General features: G+C 38.3%; 1 protein-coding gene across 1 annotated transcript in view; it reads left to right on the forward strand.

Annotated features, from left to right (window-relative positions):
* The first annotated feature begins 1312 nt into the window (after positions 1 to 1312).
* LOC139732526 (cyclin-dependent kinase 7-like) overlaps positions 1313 to 16188 on the forward strand; it is a 41812-nt gene continuing 26936 nt past the window's right edge. The window contains exons 1-9 of the mRNA XM_071643381.1: positions 1313 to 1409; positions 3603 to 3665; positions 4825 to 4926; positions 5833 to 5901; positions 7942 to 8052; positions 8909 to 9027; positions 10750 to 10936; positions 11801 to 11950; positions 13111 to 13261. Of these exons, the coding sequence (XP_071499482.1) occupies positions 1338 to 1409; positions 3603 to 3665; positions 4825 to 4926; positions 5833 to 5901; positions 7942 to 8052; positions 8909 to 9027; positions 10750 to 10936; positions 11801 to 11950; positions 13111 to 13261 (1024 nt within the window). The 5' untranslated portion in view covers positions 1313 to 1337. The remainder of the gene's footprint in view (positions 1410 to 3602; positions 3666 to 4824; positions 4927 to 5832; positions 5902 to 7941; positions 8053 to 8908; positions 9028 to 10749; positions 10937 to 11800; positions 11951 to 13110; positions 13262 to 16188) is intronic.

Here is a 16188-nt window from a genome sequence, read left to right on the forward strand (position 1 = left end):
TCCAGGGAAGAGAGAAAGCATAGCAATTAGCATAATTGTCTGTAGTGGTGAATATGTGTTGTTTTGTTGTCATAGCAAATGAATACCAGTACACTACAGGCGACTCCCACTTTAACATATTGATTCATGGGACCTGCACTTTTCTTTCGTTAGATCAATATTTTGTTATGATTGTAACAAATGAAGTATCTAAAGATAATTATAGAGAATACTTTTTGGACCTGAATTTTCACTAGATTGTGTCAGGAATTTCGATAACTCTGTTAGTTATAGCAGGAGTGCACTGTGGGTACCTACACTGAATGCATATTATCCAAATGATACATTGTGTGTGTGTGTGTGTGTGTGTGTGTGTGTGTGTGTGTGCGTGCTTTGATTTGTACATACTGTACGTACCAGACCTACCAAGTGTCATGCGTGAGGGGGTCTTTCTCATGCTCACAAGCCTGACAAGCTTTCATTTGAATGCCTCGCAAAATAAATAAAGAAAAAAAAAAAACCCGACAGATTTACAAATACCAAAGTAGTCGCCTTCTGAGGAAAAATACGTTTTTTTTTTTTTATATTAGAAATAACAAAGAATTTATACTCAGTATGCACCACTTTGTTCAATTATTTACAACTTGAAATCCTGAAGCTGCCTACTGTAGTCCTACAGGGGGGTTCAGGGAATAATTTTTCTGGTATCACATACCGGTAGCAATTTGCTATGCATTTTAGTATGACTGCTATGCAAAATGCGCTATTTGCACAACATTTTCATTACAAAAACTTGTACACCATTTTGTTAAAGATGTAGGTCCTTGACTAAGATTGCTATTCAATTTTGAGAAGGAAAATTATTCACTAGGATTTCATCCCCCACCCCACCCTTGGATGTGTAATCTCACACCTAGCTGATCTAGTTGCATCTTTTAGGTTCAGCGTTGGTCAGTGCAGAGTGTTTATAGAGTTAGGGAATAATGCCTTACATACTTTAAAAAGTTGTGTGTGGGGGGGGGGGGGGAGGGGGTGGTCAATCAGTTTATAATCAATTCATTACACTTTATGTTCTAGCCGACTCTGATACAAAGCCTGAATGAAACGAACAAAAATACAAATTGAAGAACCATTACTCTATCAGGTAATGTCACTTTCGTGTGTTTATTTCGAGAATCATTGCCTAATCAGCCATCAGTCTGCTCCTTTTTATTACATGTAGTTTTATATTTATTTTTCATTTATACTTTTCTTTTAGATTTTCGTGTCATGTTTTGTATAGTTTCCCCCTTTTAACATGTGATCGGAAGAGGGCAGCAGACGACATCCCTTATCAAATCTTGCGCAGCGTGACGAAGATGGCACTAAATCTTCTTGCCAGAGATCGTTCAAAGTTTTACGAAAAGATCGATTTCCTAGGAGAAGGGCAGGTAATTATTTGAATGATATGGCGCTACTAATTGTACAATGATATTAGAATCTATAATAGTTTGCATGAGAGGAAACCTATTTTTTGTTAAATGTCGGGAATGGCTCTATTCGTTCAGTCCCACATGTTGATATCAGTGTAAGAGTCTGTGATTAATACCCGCGAGCTGCAGCCAGTAACGTTAGCAGAGGGATTTATGCCAGGAGCTTAGGAGCTAGAAGCCAACATAAGAGCAGGACCGAGTAGCGAGGTGTCGGTGTTACAATTTATAGACCCTAGTCGACGCCAAGATGTCAGATCTCTATTTAATTCTATCCCTTAACGTGTACTGTGTCTGTGGTGTAAATAAAGTAGGTTTCTAGATTCTAGAAATTATTTAGATATTCTATAGAAGGGTCTAGGGCTTTTTACACTTGTAAATTTTTTGCTTAGCCCCGGACCAACGGTGGGGCTAAGGGGGGGGGGGGGGGGGGGGGGGCCTTAGCCCCACCGTTGGTACGGGACTATCCTTAGCCCACTTTCTGTTTACACTCGTTTTTGCCAAAGTGGGCTAGCCCCACCGATAGTACGGTACTATCTGGCCCTGCAAAATAGCAGGGGTTAGCACCGCAATTGCGGTGCTAGCACCGCAATTGCGGTGCCAAGCATGTGAGTGTAAATAGAACGAAAAAATAATCCTGGGCTAAGCGACGGAGACGAAGTGCGACCCTCACTGACCAATCAGAAACGAGGTAATCAAGTGCTGCCGGTGCGTCCGTGTACGTGTACAGTACACAGCGTAATTATGAATATTCATGTGGTTTGGAAAGTCCGGGGCTAAGAAATACGAGTGTAAAAAGGTCAGTTTTCTCCTTAGCCCCGGACAAGAGATAGTACGGGACTAATTGGCGAGTGTAAAAAGCTGAAAAAATTGGTACGGGACTAACGATAGTCCTGGGTCAGAGAAAGTCCGGGGTTAAGAAACACAAGTGTAAAAAGCCCTTATGAGAACTAAAAAACGATGCAGACAAGGTCAAGGAACAAAGGACAATGATTTTTTTTTTTCTAAATTCAGTTGTCAATTCCTTTTTTTTTTAATAGTAAAGTATTAGTAGACTCTAAATTTTAAAATAGAGACAAAAAAATGATTGACACAGCACCAAAATCGGATGCACACCAAAATCAGATGCACACTTTACCTAATTTCTTTTTATATGTGTATTTAATTCTACTGTATTCGCTAAACACTGACAGCTAACAGTCACACTCAAGCTTTGTTCAAACATAACTAGATACACAGCCCAGCAACCAGTTGCTGTATAAATAGGGATAGGGCTGTACCGGGGCGGCCCACAACACAGAGCAAGCTTTGCGTGAATTTTACAATCGCATTGAGTTTTGATACTTGACATCATTTTTTTTTGTCACCTCAAACTCATTAAATGTAATCTTCATTAATGACACTACATAGCTATGTTATCGATATTGACATACACATTTCACGACTTACCGAAAATGAAGATTATATGCAGCATGTGCGAATGGTACATCTGATAATTGGGAGTTCACATGATCTGAATGCACTTTAAGGTCACGCTGTCGACCATGCTGCCACCAAAGAGCGCATGCACGCAATAGATTGCTGCACTTCCAGTCAAGCACGCGCGCGCTTAATTTGCAGAGTGGTCAACGCGCCATTTTGAATTCTGCAACAATTAACCCCAACGGTCGGGGATTGCGCTAGAAAGTGCCATTTTTTTGTTCATGGACTTTTCGCGAGGACTCTCTATGGACTTTTGTACCTTCTGTAATATAAGCATGCACTTTAAGTGAGAAACATATAAATTTCTATAAGTAACGTATAAATTGTTATAAGTTTTGTAGTTGTGTTGTGGTTCCTCGATGTGATGGCGAGGCCCCGTCTGTCTGACGCGGTGCTTCGCACAGTGTCTGGTCGGGCTAATTTGAACAGATCTAATTCATGTTGAATAATATGCTTTTGAAAGTTTTGTATCATGCATTCGTGTTCAACCATCAGTTAGTGTAATTATAGATTGTTTATTTGCCAAACAAGCAAACAACTAAACAAGCTCAATAATGATGTAAATTGAAACCAGTAAACGGGGTGAAGGGCAAGAAGGTAAATAATATACTGTGTCAGACAAGTGAGTTGTTTGAAGTTGGAACTCTTTATTTTTTTATCGTCACACTTTAGTTTGCTACAGTGTACAAAGCACGGGATCTCAAGCATGATGGCAAGATAGTAGCAGTTAAAAAGGTTTGTTTACTAATGTGGTTTTCTTCTTAACATGGTTGCAAAGTGATCTGTGAAAATGTAATATAGCATGAAAACCCTTTCAATTTGTGTCTGGTCATGATTTGTAAAATGTAGTGAGACAGGCTTAGGTAGTAGCATGTCTGGTTTTCAATCAAAGTGGCTGTGGTTGGAGTCCCACTCTCACTAGCTGAGCCATTATGCTCTATCCCCTCTAGTAAGAGGCAAAAAAAGCTCTGTCCCTTGGATTAGATAGGACATTAAATGGAGGTCTTGTGTGTGAGGGAGTCACAACTCGTGTATCCATGTAGAAGGTCCTACTTCACTTCCTCGCTATAAAGAGCAGGGTACTGGCTGAGTGAAGTGGTCTGCCCTGTCTCTATACCCATGTCTACACCACAAAAAAAAATAAAAATAAAAATAATAATAATAAATCAGTACACAAAAAAGGGGGTTGGAAGGGCAAACATAAACTGATACCCATGTAACTAGCAGTACTTGGCAAATACAACAACAAAAAAAGCAAAATATACAAGAAAAAATTAATTTCTGTAATTCTATGTGACAAAATTGTGTGAAACGATTTGATCACATAATAGTGTCAGTACTCTTGGCATAGCTGTGACTTGAGCTGTTGACATCCATTGTATGTTGTAAGTTTCATATTAAACAGTCATATGATTGCAGCTGATTATGCAGCTGGTAGCACTGCTAACTATCTGTTACTGTATTGATGTGTGCTGTCACTCATGTAGCCAAAGCAAAATATGTGCAATACTGAATAAAAATAAAAAATAAAATAAACTCCCTTGCATGTACACTTGCAATGTTTTCCTGATTGTAATACTTTTGGTCCTTCTGATGATCTCTTAGTGGAAGTGCAATATTGAAAGAAAAAATGTTTGTAAATGTTTTCCCCTCTTGTGTTCAAATTTGTTTGTGTTCACATTGTGACCAAGCCCTGTTGCCTTATCATCCAGTACCCTTTTCCACACTACAACACTGTAAGACTATTATATTCTCCCAGTGCAAGGAAAGTCTAATAGTTACCTTTAGAAAGTCTAGAAATGCTCTCATTCATCTATGTATGTTATCTTACTTGAGTTCAAACCTTAGTTTACTGTTGTGATCTTGCCCTGTCCGTGAATCAACCCTTTTCCAGATCAAGCTTGGCCACAGGGCTGAGGCCCAGGATGGAATAAACCGCACAGCTCTCAGGGAAATCAAGCTCCTCCAGGAGTTAAGACATAACAATATAATTGGGGTAAGTAGATAAAGACATTGCAAGTTGATATCAACTCATGAGCAAATCAAGATATGAAAGATTCATGTCATTCTTGATTTAAAAACAAAACAAAACAAGGTAACCCCAACCTTAATCTTGGGTACACCAGGCCTGGCTGCCTGGGTTTAGAAAATGTGAACCAAATTGACTATAGTCTTGTATTGTGGTACAATGTAAGTAATGCTGCTCACCCCACGTGAATATATCTAGAGCTTTAAGTGGGAAATTGATTCAGGTTCAGTGTCGGTAATAACAGAGTATCTGGTTCTCTCTATATATGTCTTTAAATCCAATATTTAGTTTTGAGATATAAACTTAAGTAAGTTTTTCAAACAAATTTTACAGTGTAATGTCAATTTCAGCCCTCACTTTCTGTAAAAGAATTACTTGTTTCTCTTGGAAATGGGAAAATGAATGGAAAAAGAAAAGAAAAATGAATGTGTAGTTACAATGTTTACTGTAGGTCATCTTATGGTCCTGTTGCATTCACATATGGAAGATTTTCATAGTATAGTCAGAGGTGATGTCAAGGGGAGACTGATTAGTGTGGGCCAAATAATGATTTCAATTCCCTTTGGAAAGGCAGATATTATGTCCTTCACTGAGTTTCAAATTTCTGAAGACACAACTATCATACATCTTCACAAAGTTTGCAATGTAGTCACTGTTCGTAGGCAAATTTAATCTTGATATCATTGCATACTCGTCTTACATTGTGACTCATTGATGAATGGAAATATACATATGGTTGCTATCAGTTTCTTATTAACCTGTTGAGGACAAATCCCGAGTATACTCGTGCAGGTGTCTATGGGAAATGCATGCTGTAGCAAAATCAGTTTGTCTTCAACAGGTTAACATGATCTCATTGTTTTTGTTATCAAGCTGTTGGACTGCTTTGGTCATCGTTCCAACATCAGCCTAGTTTTTGACTTCATGGAAACGGATCTTGAGGTAAGTGAACTTATATACTTTAGTGCCCTGAAGGAGCAGTTTACTGTTGTTTTCTTTTTCAACAAGGAAGGCAAACCAGAGTCTTATTGCCTTGCCCAAAGCACTTGCTCTGACTTTTCAAGTCTTTGATGAGACAGCTGTTTTCAAACCGAAAGTGCCATAGAGTGAATAAAAACTGTCTGATTTTCCGACTTTCAGCGCAGCAGAAACAGGTCAGAAGATTTGGATTTAGTGCCGCAGATAGACTCCACCCCTAGCAATGAGGGAGTGATCATATTAGTCGTGCGTAGACTGCTGGCGCTAAGCTTGAATGGACATCGCGCAGGTTGCTAGGAGCATTACCTTCCGTTGTCAAGAGGTGAAAGCTGTCTTGCCTTCCCTTGCTCATGATAGCGTTAGAAGGAAAACTTTGCAGGTGGTTTTCTCAAAACACTGATTTCCTAAAATACTCAACATGCGCTGATAAAATCATCGTATATCTCCGCAACCGAGTACTTTTATCAGTCGTGTTATATGTGAAATTAAAGAAGAAGAGTGAGGGAATAATGTCATGCAATTTTCAGAAAATTGTCTTCCCCTGACTTTCGGATGCTTTTGTTGTAGCGGGTCACATTTATACGCTGCCCACTGAGGTACATTAGAAAACCACAAATAGCAATGGTCAGCGAATATGTGCATCAAAGCGTACACTCATCAGTAACGGTTGACTGCAGTCAAGATTCTTCAGCTTTGTGTATATTGTAAACACAGAGATCAGTGATAAAACTGTACACAATTCATTACAGGGTTTCTCAAATACATCTAAAGAGGAGTCAGCTTTTCCACTCCATGGTATCCCCATGCTGCTTTATTTTAGTCTTTAAAGGACAAGTCCACCTTCATAGACATGTGGATTGAATGAATGCAGCAATATTAATAGACCACATCAGTGAGAGTTTGAGGAAAATTGGACAACCCGTTCAAAAGTTATGAATTTTTCAAGTTTCTGCTCAGTCACTGCTGGATGAGAAGACTACTATAGCTTGTGATGTCATATGTGTACAATGATATAAAGAAAACATAAAGAAGATTCAATATATTTTCACTTTTCTCGCATAATCAAAAGAACGCTTGACTTGCCTCTTTCAGAAGGCAGGTGGGATAATATTACCCATAACATACGTCAGTGACAAGTCAAGGAAATGAGTACTTTTTTCAAAAAATGAAATGTTGTGAAATTCTCTTTATATTTTCCTTACAACGTTGTACGCATGTGACATCATACACTGTAGTAGTCTTCTCATCCAGCAGTGACTGCGCAAATACTTTGAAATTCATAACTTGTGAACAGATTGTAATTTTCACTGATGTGTTGTAATAATATTGCTGCATTCACTAAATCCACATGTATATGAAGGTGAACTTGTCCTTTAAGAAGTATCTTCACTGTCATCATTTCACAGATTGAACTTTTGATTGTTTGTGCAGTACGTAATATGTAAATTTAAAGCAGAAATTCCCATACCCATGAGATTTAACTCTATATTGTTTGTGCACTATGTAATATGTAAATTAAAAGCAGAAATTCCTATACCCGTCAGATTTAACTTTTTATTGTTTGTGCACTATGCGATATGTAAAATAAAAGCAGAAGGTCCTGTACAGGTCATTCTTCTATGCTCGGAATATGCTCTTTTAATAGGAGAAGCAGGTTTTTCCAAATCATAGTCGAACCCATCCTTTCCCACTCTACCATGTTTTAGAGACTATTGTGGTTTGCCCAATGGTAATCATTTCTTTTTGCTAAATGACTTCTCAGCAAGGTGTGCAAAGTGTCAATCCCTTCTATAGTTTCAAACAAACAAATAAAAGCATATAAGAATTGCCGTATTTACTATACACTGTCGCATGTCATAAAGTGTATGCGCAAATATGTAATGCATGATAGTTAGGGCCTATATAATCTGTTGTTGTTGTTGTTGTTGTTGTTGTTGTTGTTTTTAATTCTTTGCCTCTTTTCAGCTGCAAAAGGATGATTTCTTATCGTAATCTTCTTCTCAGGTTATCATCAAAGATACCAATCTAGTTTTGACTCCAGCGCACATCAAAGCCTATACTGTCATGGCACTGAGGGGGCTGGAGTATCTCCATTCAAACTGGATCCTGCACAGGGTCAGTACCACAGGAGAAAGATTGCGGGGGTGTTGAAATAAGGGGGGGGGGGGGTGGGTCCCCTCACAGAAATGTCCTTCAATGGCATTTGGAATAAATGCTTCCTACACTACATATACTGGTTTCCTGAAATACAATAACCAGGGAATAATTTTCCTGGTATCGCATCACAATTTGCTATGCATTTTTACACCAGTTTTCTTCCATAGAAGTGTTCCGTACAGGATACCATTTGAAATATTGTTCATCAGCTGAAATTGCTAATCAAAGTTGAGTTGGAAAATTATTCCCTGAGAACAAATTCATTTTTAAGCATATCAGATTTAATTATAACCACAACACTACATGTGCTAGTATGTAGTAGTGAATGTCAAAAATCTATTTTGTGAAATACAATGCCAAAATGGCAATAGAAAGAAAAGACAACAACAAAACACACCTTGCTTTCAGGAACACTTTTTTGAGATGCAGGTGTGTAGCAAGTCAGGTGGAATCCTCACTGTGACTTGTTTGCCAGTTCCATGTATTGATGAATAATGTTTACTATTGTTGTCTGTTATAGAATTGGGTGTACTATTTAAGGGCAGCATGTCAAGAGTGTCCTAATATTACCCACATGCTTGCTCTTTATGTAGGGTAAAAGCATTTAAATGGTCTTACATGTAGCTCCAGTTCATAGTTCTCAGCAGTTTTAAATATGAAGATCCACCTAAATTTCCCCTTTGTTTCTTTTATTTCATGTGGTGTGTAAACATTAAAATGCTATACTGTACTTGTATTAACTGTACTTGCTTTTATGAGATTATTTAAGAGATTGTATCACACATTCTTGCATTAATTCATGTTTTCTCTTCAGGATATGAAGCCAAATAATTTGCTTGTTGATGACAAAGGAGTCCTGAAGATCGGGGATTTTGGTCTCGCCAAGTTCTATGGCAGCCCAAATAGAATTTACACACATCAAGTGGTGACAAGGTCAGTCATGAATGGAAAAATAGTCTTATTTATGATAGCTATATGGATTTTAAAAAAATGTGTCCTGTAAACAGACATGATTATGATGAAAAAAGGCTCAAAGCAAAGGTAAAGAAGGACATGTGTTTGTTAAATTCAATTTAATTCAATTGAATTAACTTTTTGTCCCCGCCGAACGAGTTTGAGCAGGGGACTATGAAACGGGCTCCGTACGTGTGTGTGTCCGTGTGTCCGTCCGTCCGTCCGTGTGTCCGTGTGTGCGTCCGTGTGTGATCAAAATCTTCAATTTGCTACTTCTCTGTCATTTATGAGCCAATTTTGATTCTGTTTGCTTTATATGATAGCACTACATGGGAGCTTTGAAACTTCTACACAGAATTTCAGTCGTGACCTTTGACCTTGACCTTTGACCTATATTGTACATTTTGCTACAAAATGCTACTCCTTCGCCATTTCTAACCCGATTTCGATTCCGTTTGCTTTATGTGATGGCACTAGATGAGGGCTTCAAAACTTCTACACAGAATTTTGACCTTTGACTTCTTTGACCTTTGACCTTGATTTTTGACCTGTATTGTACATTTGGCTACAAAATGCTACTCCTTCGCCATTTCTAACCCGATTTCGATTCCGTTTGCTTTATGTGATGGCACTAGGTGAGGGCTTCAAAACTTCTACACAGAATTTTGACCTTTGACTTCTTTGACCTTTGACCTTGACCTTTGACCTATATTTTACATTTTGCTACAAAATGCTACTCCTTCGCCATTTCCAACCCAATTTCGATTCCGTTTGCTTTATGTGACGGCACTAGGTGAGGGCTTCAAAACTTCTACGCAGAATTTTGACCTTTGACTTCTTTGACCTTTGACCTTGATTTTTGACCTGTATTGTACATTTTGCTACAAAATGCTACTCCTTCGCCATTTCTAACCCGATTTCGATTCCGTTTGCATTATGTGATGGCACTAGGTGAGGGCTTCAAAACTTCTACACAGAATTTTGACCTTTGACCTTGATTTTTTGACCTATATTGTACATTTTGCTACAAAATGCTACTCCTTTGCCATTTCTAACCCGATTTCGATTCCGTTTGCTTAATGTGATGGCACTAGGTGAGGGCTTCAAAACTTCTACACAGAATTTTGACCTTTGACTTCTTTGACCTTTGACCTTGACCTTTGACCTATATTGTACATTTTGCTACAAAATGCTACTCCTTCGCCATTTCTAACCCGATTTCGATTCCGTTTGCTTTATGTGATGGCACTAGGTGAGGGCTTCAACACTTGTACACAGAATTTTGACCTTTGACTTCTTTGACCTTTGACCTTGATTTTTTGACCTGTATTGTACATTTTGTTACAAAATGCTACTTCCGGCGGGGACATATATTACGCACCGCGTAATTTCTACTTTTCCTTGTTATCATTACTCTTCAAAAAGTTTTGTGTATATTGTAGTTACAGAGATTCTTTACGTTTGACTGTAAGCAAATGAAAACTGTTCAGGTGTTCAAAAGCCCTACTCAAAAAAAGTGAAATAGATATAACAGGTGATCTAAAGCCAGACTAAAAGATATCAATTTGTTAGAAATTGGTATGCTGGTATTGGCAGTTATTGGTAAGAATTGATTCTGCTGAAATTTTTTGTTGATTTTGTTTTGTGTGTATTGTTGTATATTACTTGTTGTTGATTACTTGAAAAACGTTTGCATTGCAGATGGTACAGGTGCCCAGAGCTACTGTTTGGGGCCCGGATCTATGGTACCGGGGTGGACATGTGGGCCATGGGGTGCATCCTGGCAGAGCTGCTCCTGCGGGTGCCCTTCCTGCCAGGGGAGTCAGACCTGGACCAGCTCAGTAGAATCTTCCAAACTCTGGGCACACCCTCCGAGAAAGAATGGCCGGTGAGAAATGAATTTAAAAACAGCTGAAATAAGGCTAGTAACTAGGAGTTTTGTTGCTGTTGTTTCATCACTTGGTATTAAGTTCGGTATAGAGAGTATGAATGAATAGTCGTGTCCAAGCATGCAGCAACATTACGGATAATTCCCTATATTTGGGTGAATTGGATTCTTGATGTGCAATTCTATGTGTGATTCAAGCATTATTTCATGCTTCGATTAAAAGTGGAAAGTTTTGTCGTAAAAAAATATAAAAAAGAAGCAGTTCAACAACTATGTCTTGTCATAGACCCTAGTGTCTTCTGTATAGGAAACCATGACATATCGTTCAGAAAGTTCACACGAAGGAACCGGTTTTAGAAGTTGTTGAAAGTATCATATATGCAGGGTTCGACATTAGCAGTGACCCGATGGCCTGGGGCTACAAAAACTAGATGTAGGGCCACCAAACTTCCAAAAAGGCTATGTTATGGTGGCCAGGCAGTGTATATATATTCCAAATGAATTTTCAAGTTTTCATTCATTTCGGGCTGCCATATTTATTTTTCAGGTCACCAAAATGTTTAAATCAAAGATTTTAGTGGCACAAACAAGCCACCAGAGAAGAAAGAGAGTGCCGAACCCTGATATATGTCACTCAGTTTGTTGTTTATTTTGCCCATTCTGCTCAAGGTGATAGGTGGTTTGATATAGAGTTTTATTGATAGAACTGTGGACTAAGTGCCACAGAGGCAAAAATAAATAAAAGTGAATGAAATACGAAAGAAAAACAAAAAAGCAAAAATAGTGATGTAGCATGGCCATGATATGGTGATCTTCTTTCATTACGTTATCCTGCATGAATTTTTTTTTTTTTTTTTTTGGCAGAACATGTCTGCTCTAGCTGACTACATCGTGTTCAAGAAGTTTCCTGGCACCCCACTCCAGGACATCTTCACCGCAGCCACCGACGACCTCTTGGACCTCCTACAGGCACTGCTCCTCATGAATCCCTGCAAGCGGTGCAAAGCCACCGAGGTTAGAAAGCCTCATTTCTGATGGTTTCCATGACATTTGCTCTTGTGACAATTGCTCCCATGAAATACCTGCATGCTAAAGCCAAAACATAAATTCTACCTACATCTACAAGCGTACCCCTAACCCTAATCCTACTCCTCACATCAAACTAAACCTAAAACCCTATCACAACCCAAACCCTAACCCTAAGTCCTTGGAGAAAATGAGACCAGAGTGATTTTTTTTCAGGATCAAATATCTTGTTACCTTCCTGGTGTCGTTTATGATCTTATGTTTTTGTCCATTTTCCTTTTGCACTGGATATAAGTGAAATGAAACCTAAATATATACATATGTATTAATATGGATTGAATAAATGCAAAAAGATAGTAATAATACAGAGAATAATTAGTAGAACACATCAGTGAAGTTTGAGGAAACCTGGACAATCCAATCAAAAGTTTGAATCCTTAGAATTTTAAAAAGGATATACAGAAAATGTAAAGAGAGTTCCACAAAATTTTGTATTTTATGAAAAGTGCACATCCCTTCTACTTTGTACTGACAATATGTTGAGGATAATACTATTCCCTCTGTCTTCTGAAAGAGGTAAGCCAGTGCTCTTTCATTATGGTATAAAAAATGAAAAATGAAAGTGAGTTCTCTTCTGTTCTGTTTTCTATGTATTATTGTCCATGCATGACATCACAAAATGTTCTAGTCTTCCAAAGAATAATTTTCCTGGTATGGCATCACAATTCACCATGCATTTTTACACCACTGCTACACAAACTATGTTTTATGTAGCAGTTTTCTTCTATAGAAGTGTACACGATATTTGAAATATTGTTCATCAGCTGAAATAGCTTTAATAATCAAAGTTGAGTTGGAAAATTATTCCCAGGTTATCTCATCAAGTGATGGCTGTACAGAAATGTTAAAAACCTTTGAATGGATTACTCAATTTTCCTCAAACTTCACTGATGCGTTTTATCAACATTGCTGCATTCGCTCAATCCACATATATATTTGGGTTTCATTTTCCTTTAAAAGGAAACTCCACTTTTTCTTGAAGTTCTCATCTGCATAAAGTATACAAGTTTGTCTGTCACAAACCACCATTCGAATCTTTTTCTAACTTTATCTCTGCATCTTTCTTTTTTCTTTTTTTTGTTCCACAGGCCCTCAAGATGCCCTACTTCTTCAACAAACCGGCCCCCACCGCTGGAAGCCTCCTGCCCCGGCCTGGAATGACGACATCAGTGCCGGCCAACAGTAAGCCACAGCCCAAGCTGGGTAGCAGAAGGAAAATGGAGGATGATCACGCTTCAGGTACAGTATATCGTCTTGCTCGCTGACTGTGAATTTTGGCACGTACATTGTATGCTTACTCGCCGAGTAAAACCCTAGTGTGTTTAGATACACAGAAAGTCACTATGGAGGTCTGCCTTCTTTGGTATTGTGTATAGATGATGTTACTTAACTCTTTATGTGCCACGTTCGCATGCCTGACTCAGTCGACGGCGTGCCAACTTCGCATATTCTGCTCAAACGCACAAACCCGCAGAATCCAATAGATAAATCGCCAAATGCCTCGGTACAAAGAAAGCGTTTCTCGCGCTTCCGTTCCTCTCACATATAGTTTGCATTTTGTGTGGTGATTGACTATCAAGGGGTGCTCTCTGCTGGATTTGCTTGTAAATTAAAAGTTTCTGTCACTGTTTTGTGTGCAAAAGTAATGCCTTTACTGTAATTTAGCTACTGGTCATGTGAAAGAAAAACAGCATAGATTTGTCATACAATGATACATCAAATCAAAGCTTGGCATTTTCTCCACAACTTTACCTATTATTTGTGCAGCTCAACAGAAATCTGTAGAAGTTACATCGACTTTAAAAACAGAATGTTATCTCAAAGCATGACTACGTTAGTGTCTCAAAATAATGTGGCACAGGGGGGGTTTACACCATGGCACATGAAGAGTTAATGGCATAATAACGTGCATGATTTACTCAACTTTCTTTTATTTTACTTACAATGCGTTTTTTTTTTTTAATTGTAGGAAGTTTCAAGGGATCGTATAGTTTAGGTTGAGGTGAGGCTTAAAAATTTTTGCGAGATACTTAGAAACCACTTCATGAAATGTTAAAAAGCATACACTTCTAAGAGGAATTCAAACTTTATTTGATGAAGATTGGTCTTAAAATGGCTTACGAGATATCCAAAGACAAAGAAAACAAAGCAATCCTGATAAATAGTGGGTCTCACCTTTTATTAGGATCTCTTTGTTTTGGAAATCCTGCTGATTTTTTTTTTTTTTTTTGTGAGGAGCCTACAATTGTGTATTACTAATTCTACAAACTATTCGATAAATGCTGAATACGTGAAATCATTATAGTCTTAGCCCTATTTTCGTTTAAATGTGACTACCAATCAGGACCCATTGCCAAGAGACTAGTCTTCTGATGCAGACTGCGATGTGTGGAACATCAAAAGGTATGTGGAGCTTTCAACTATTTGAGATCCATCGCCATGATACTCATATAAAGTCGCAGACACATTGTGTATTAGAGACCTGGGTCCTGTTTCATAAAACTTGTTATCAGTGACAATTGCCACATTTCTGTGACAAATTTGCTCTTAGCCAATCAGATGCAAGGATTTCAGTAGCTTGTAACAACTATGACAACTTGTCACTGATAACAATTTTATGAAATGGGGCCCTGGTAGTGCGGGAGTACCATTGAGTAGAATGGCTGGCCCAAGTCGGATATATTGGAGGATCTCCGTAACAAATTGTGTACAGATTCTTTACTAATCACTATGTAAGTGCACACACAGCCGAAGAATCGTGGCTTGAGTCGACCTTAACTGGTGAGCGTATGCTTCGATGACCGGTTCTATTTGTAGTTTTCGAATGTACCCCGATGGGCAGTGAGTGAATGAATCCCCATGCTATCGGGTCTATAAAGGTGAGAAAATGCGTTAAAAATGAAGATATTTGATATTTGTTGCAACTGAAAGTTGATGTGATGACTACCTTCCATCCGCATTTCAAACTCTTTAGATATTTTTAAAGCAGAAGCGTTTTCTGTTCTTTAACTGAGGCATGTTAGTGTGGTGTTACGAATCAACCCATTGTGTTTGATTGCCTTATCTCCTAAATGCTCAACTGTGTCTGAAGTTCTGAGCTGATTTTGTCAGAATTGTACATTTGTGGTAGCCTGCTTTGCACCACTTCTGTTGCAGGTTTCAGAAACAGAATGATGCAAATTGTATACAGGCAGGAAAATTCACAAATCCAATAAAAAAAGAAAAGAAAAAAGGAAATCAATGTTTATCAACACTGGGAGGGTATTGTGGTGATGAGTCATATATCCAACAATGCACATATGTTGTTACTAATCCTCTAAGCAGAATAGTGTTTTTACCACTAACAGGACCACTTTAACCCTATTCTAACTGGGCTATTTGAGACCAAGTTTTTACTGACGGGGGGTCAATTTGACCCCCCCTTCAGATCTCGGCCGCCGATCGCGCGATCGCCGCGAAATTTTGCCTGAAGATAGATCTGGATGTCAACTACAAGATTTCATCGTCATACAATTGAAAAATATTGCCTTTCTATTTTTAATAAATTAATTATGCAAATTTGTGCATGAAGTCATATTTTCACCTATAACTCCATTAAAAAGACTGGAGGATTGCTAAATTTTTGTGTCAGAATTCCTCAAGACACATCAAACAATTTTCGTGTAAAAGAATAGCTCAATTGAAATTAATTTCTTTTGTTTTTTATTGTTTTGTTAATTTCTAATGTATTTTGTTGTTTTTTCAACCATTTGTTTTCTATTGTTTTTTTGCCAAAACTTGTTGCAGGCACTTTTTCAGGCTTATCTACACTAGTATACAAATGATGCACAGGATAGAGTGCGTTAGTGGAGACGTATAGCGCACTCGAGGGTATTTACAATTGTGAAACATGCACGAGGCGAAGCCGAGTGCATGTTGCACTACATTGTAAATACCCGAGAGTGAGCTGCATCTCCACTAACGCCACGAAATAATCCTGTGCATCATTGGTTTTATAAAATGGGTCGAAAATTCGAAAACAAACAGCATTTTTCACGTACCTTTGTGGGTCAAGATGTCCGAAGATGTTCGTCCCAAACATTTAACGTACGTCGCACTCGGAAATCCCGCACATATAAGTATGATGGGGGGTTGGGTTTCCGGACACCCGCATGAAAACTTACTTA

The sequence above is a fragment of the Diadema antillarum genome, unplaced genomic scaffold, assembly GCF_040938485.1.
Source record: "Diadema antillarum isolate AM-2024a unplaced genomic scaffold, OU_Dant_1.0 seq00000430_RagTag, whole genome shotgun sequence".
Lineage (NCBI taxonomy): Eukaryota > Metazoa > Echinodermata > Echinoidea > Diadematoida > Diadematidae > Diadema > Diadema antillarum.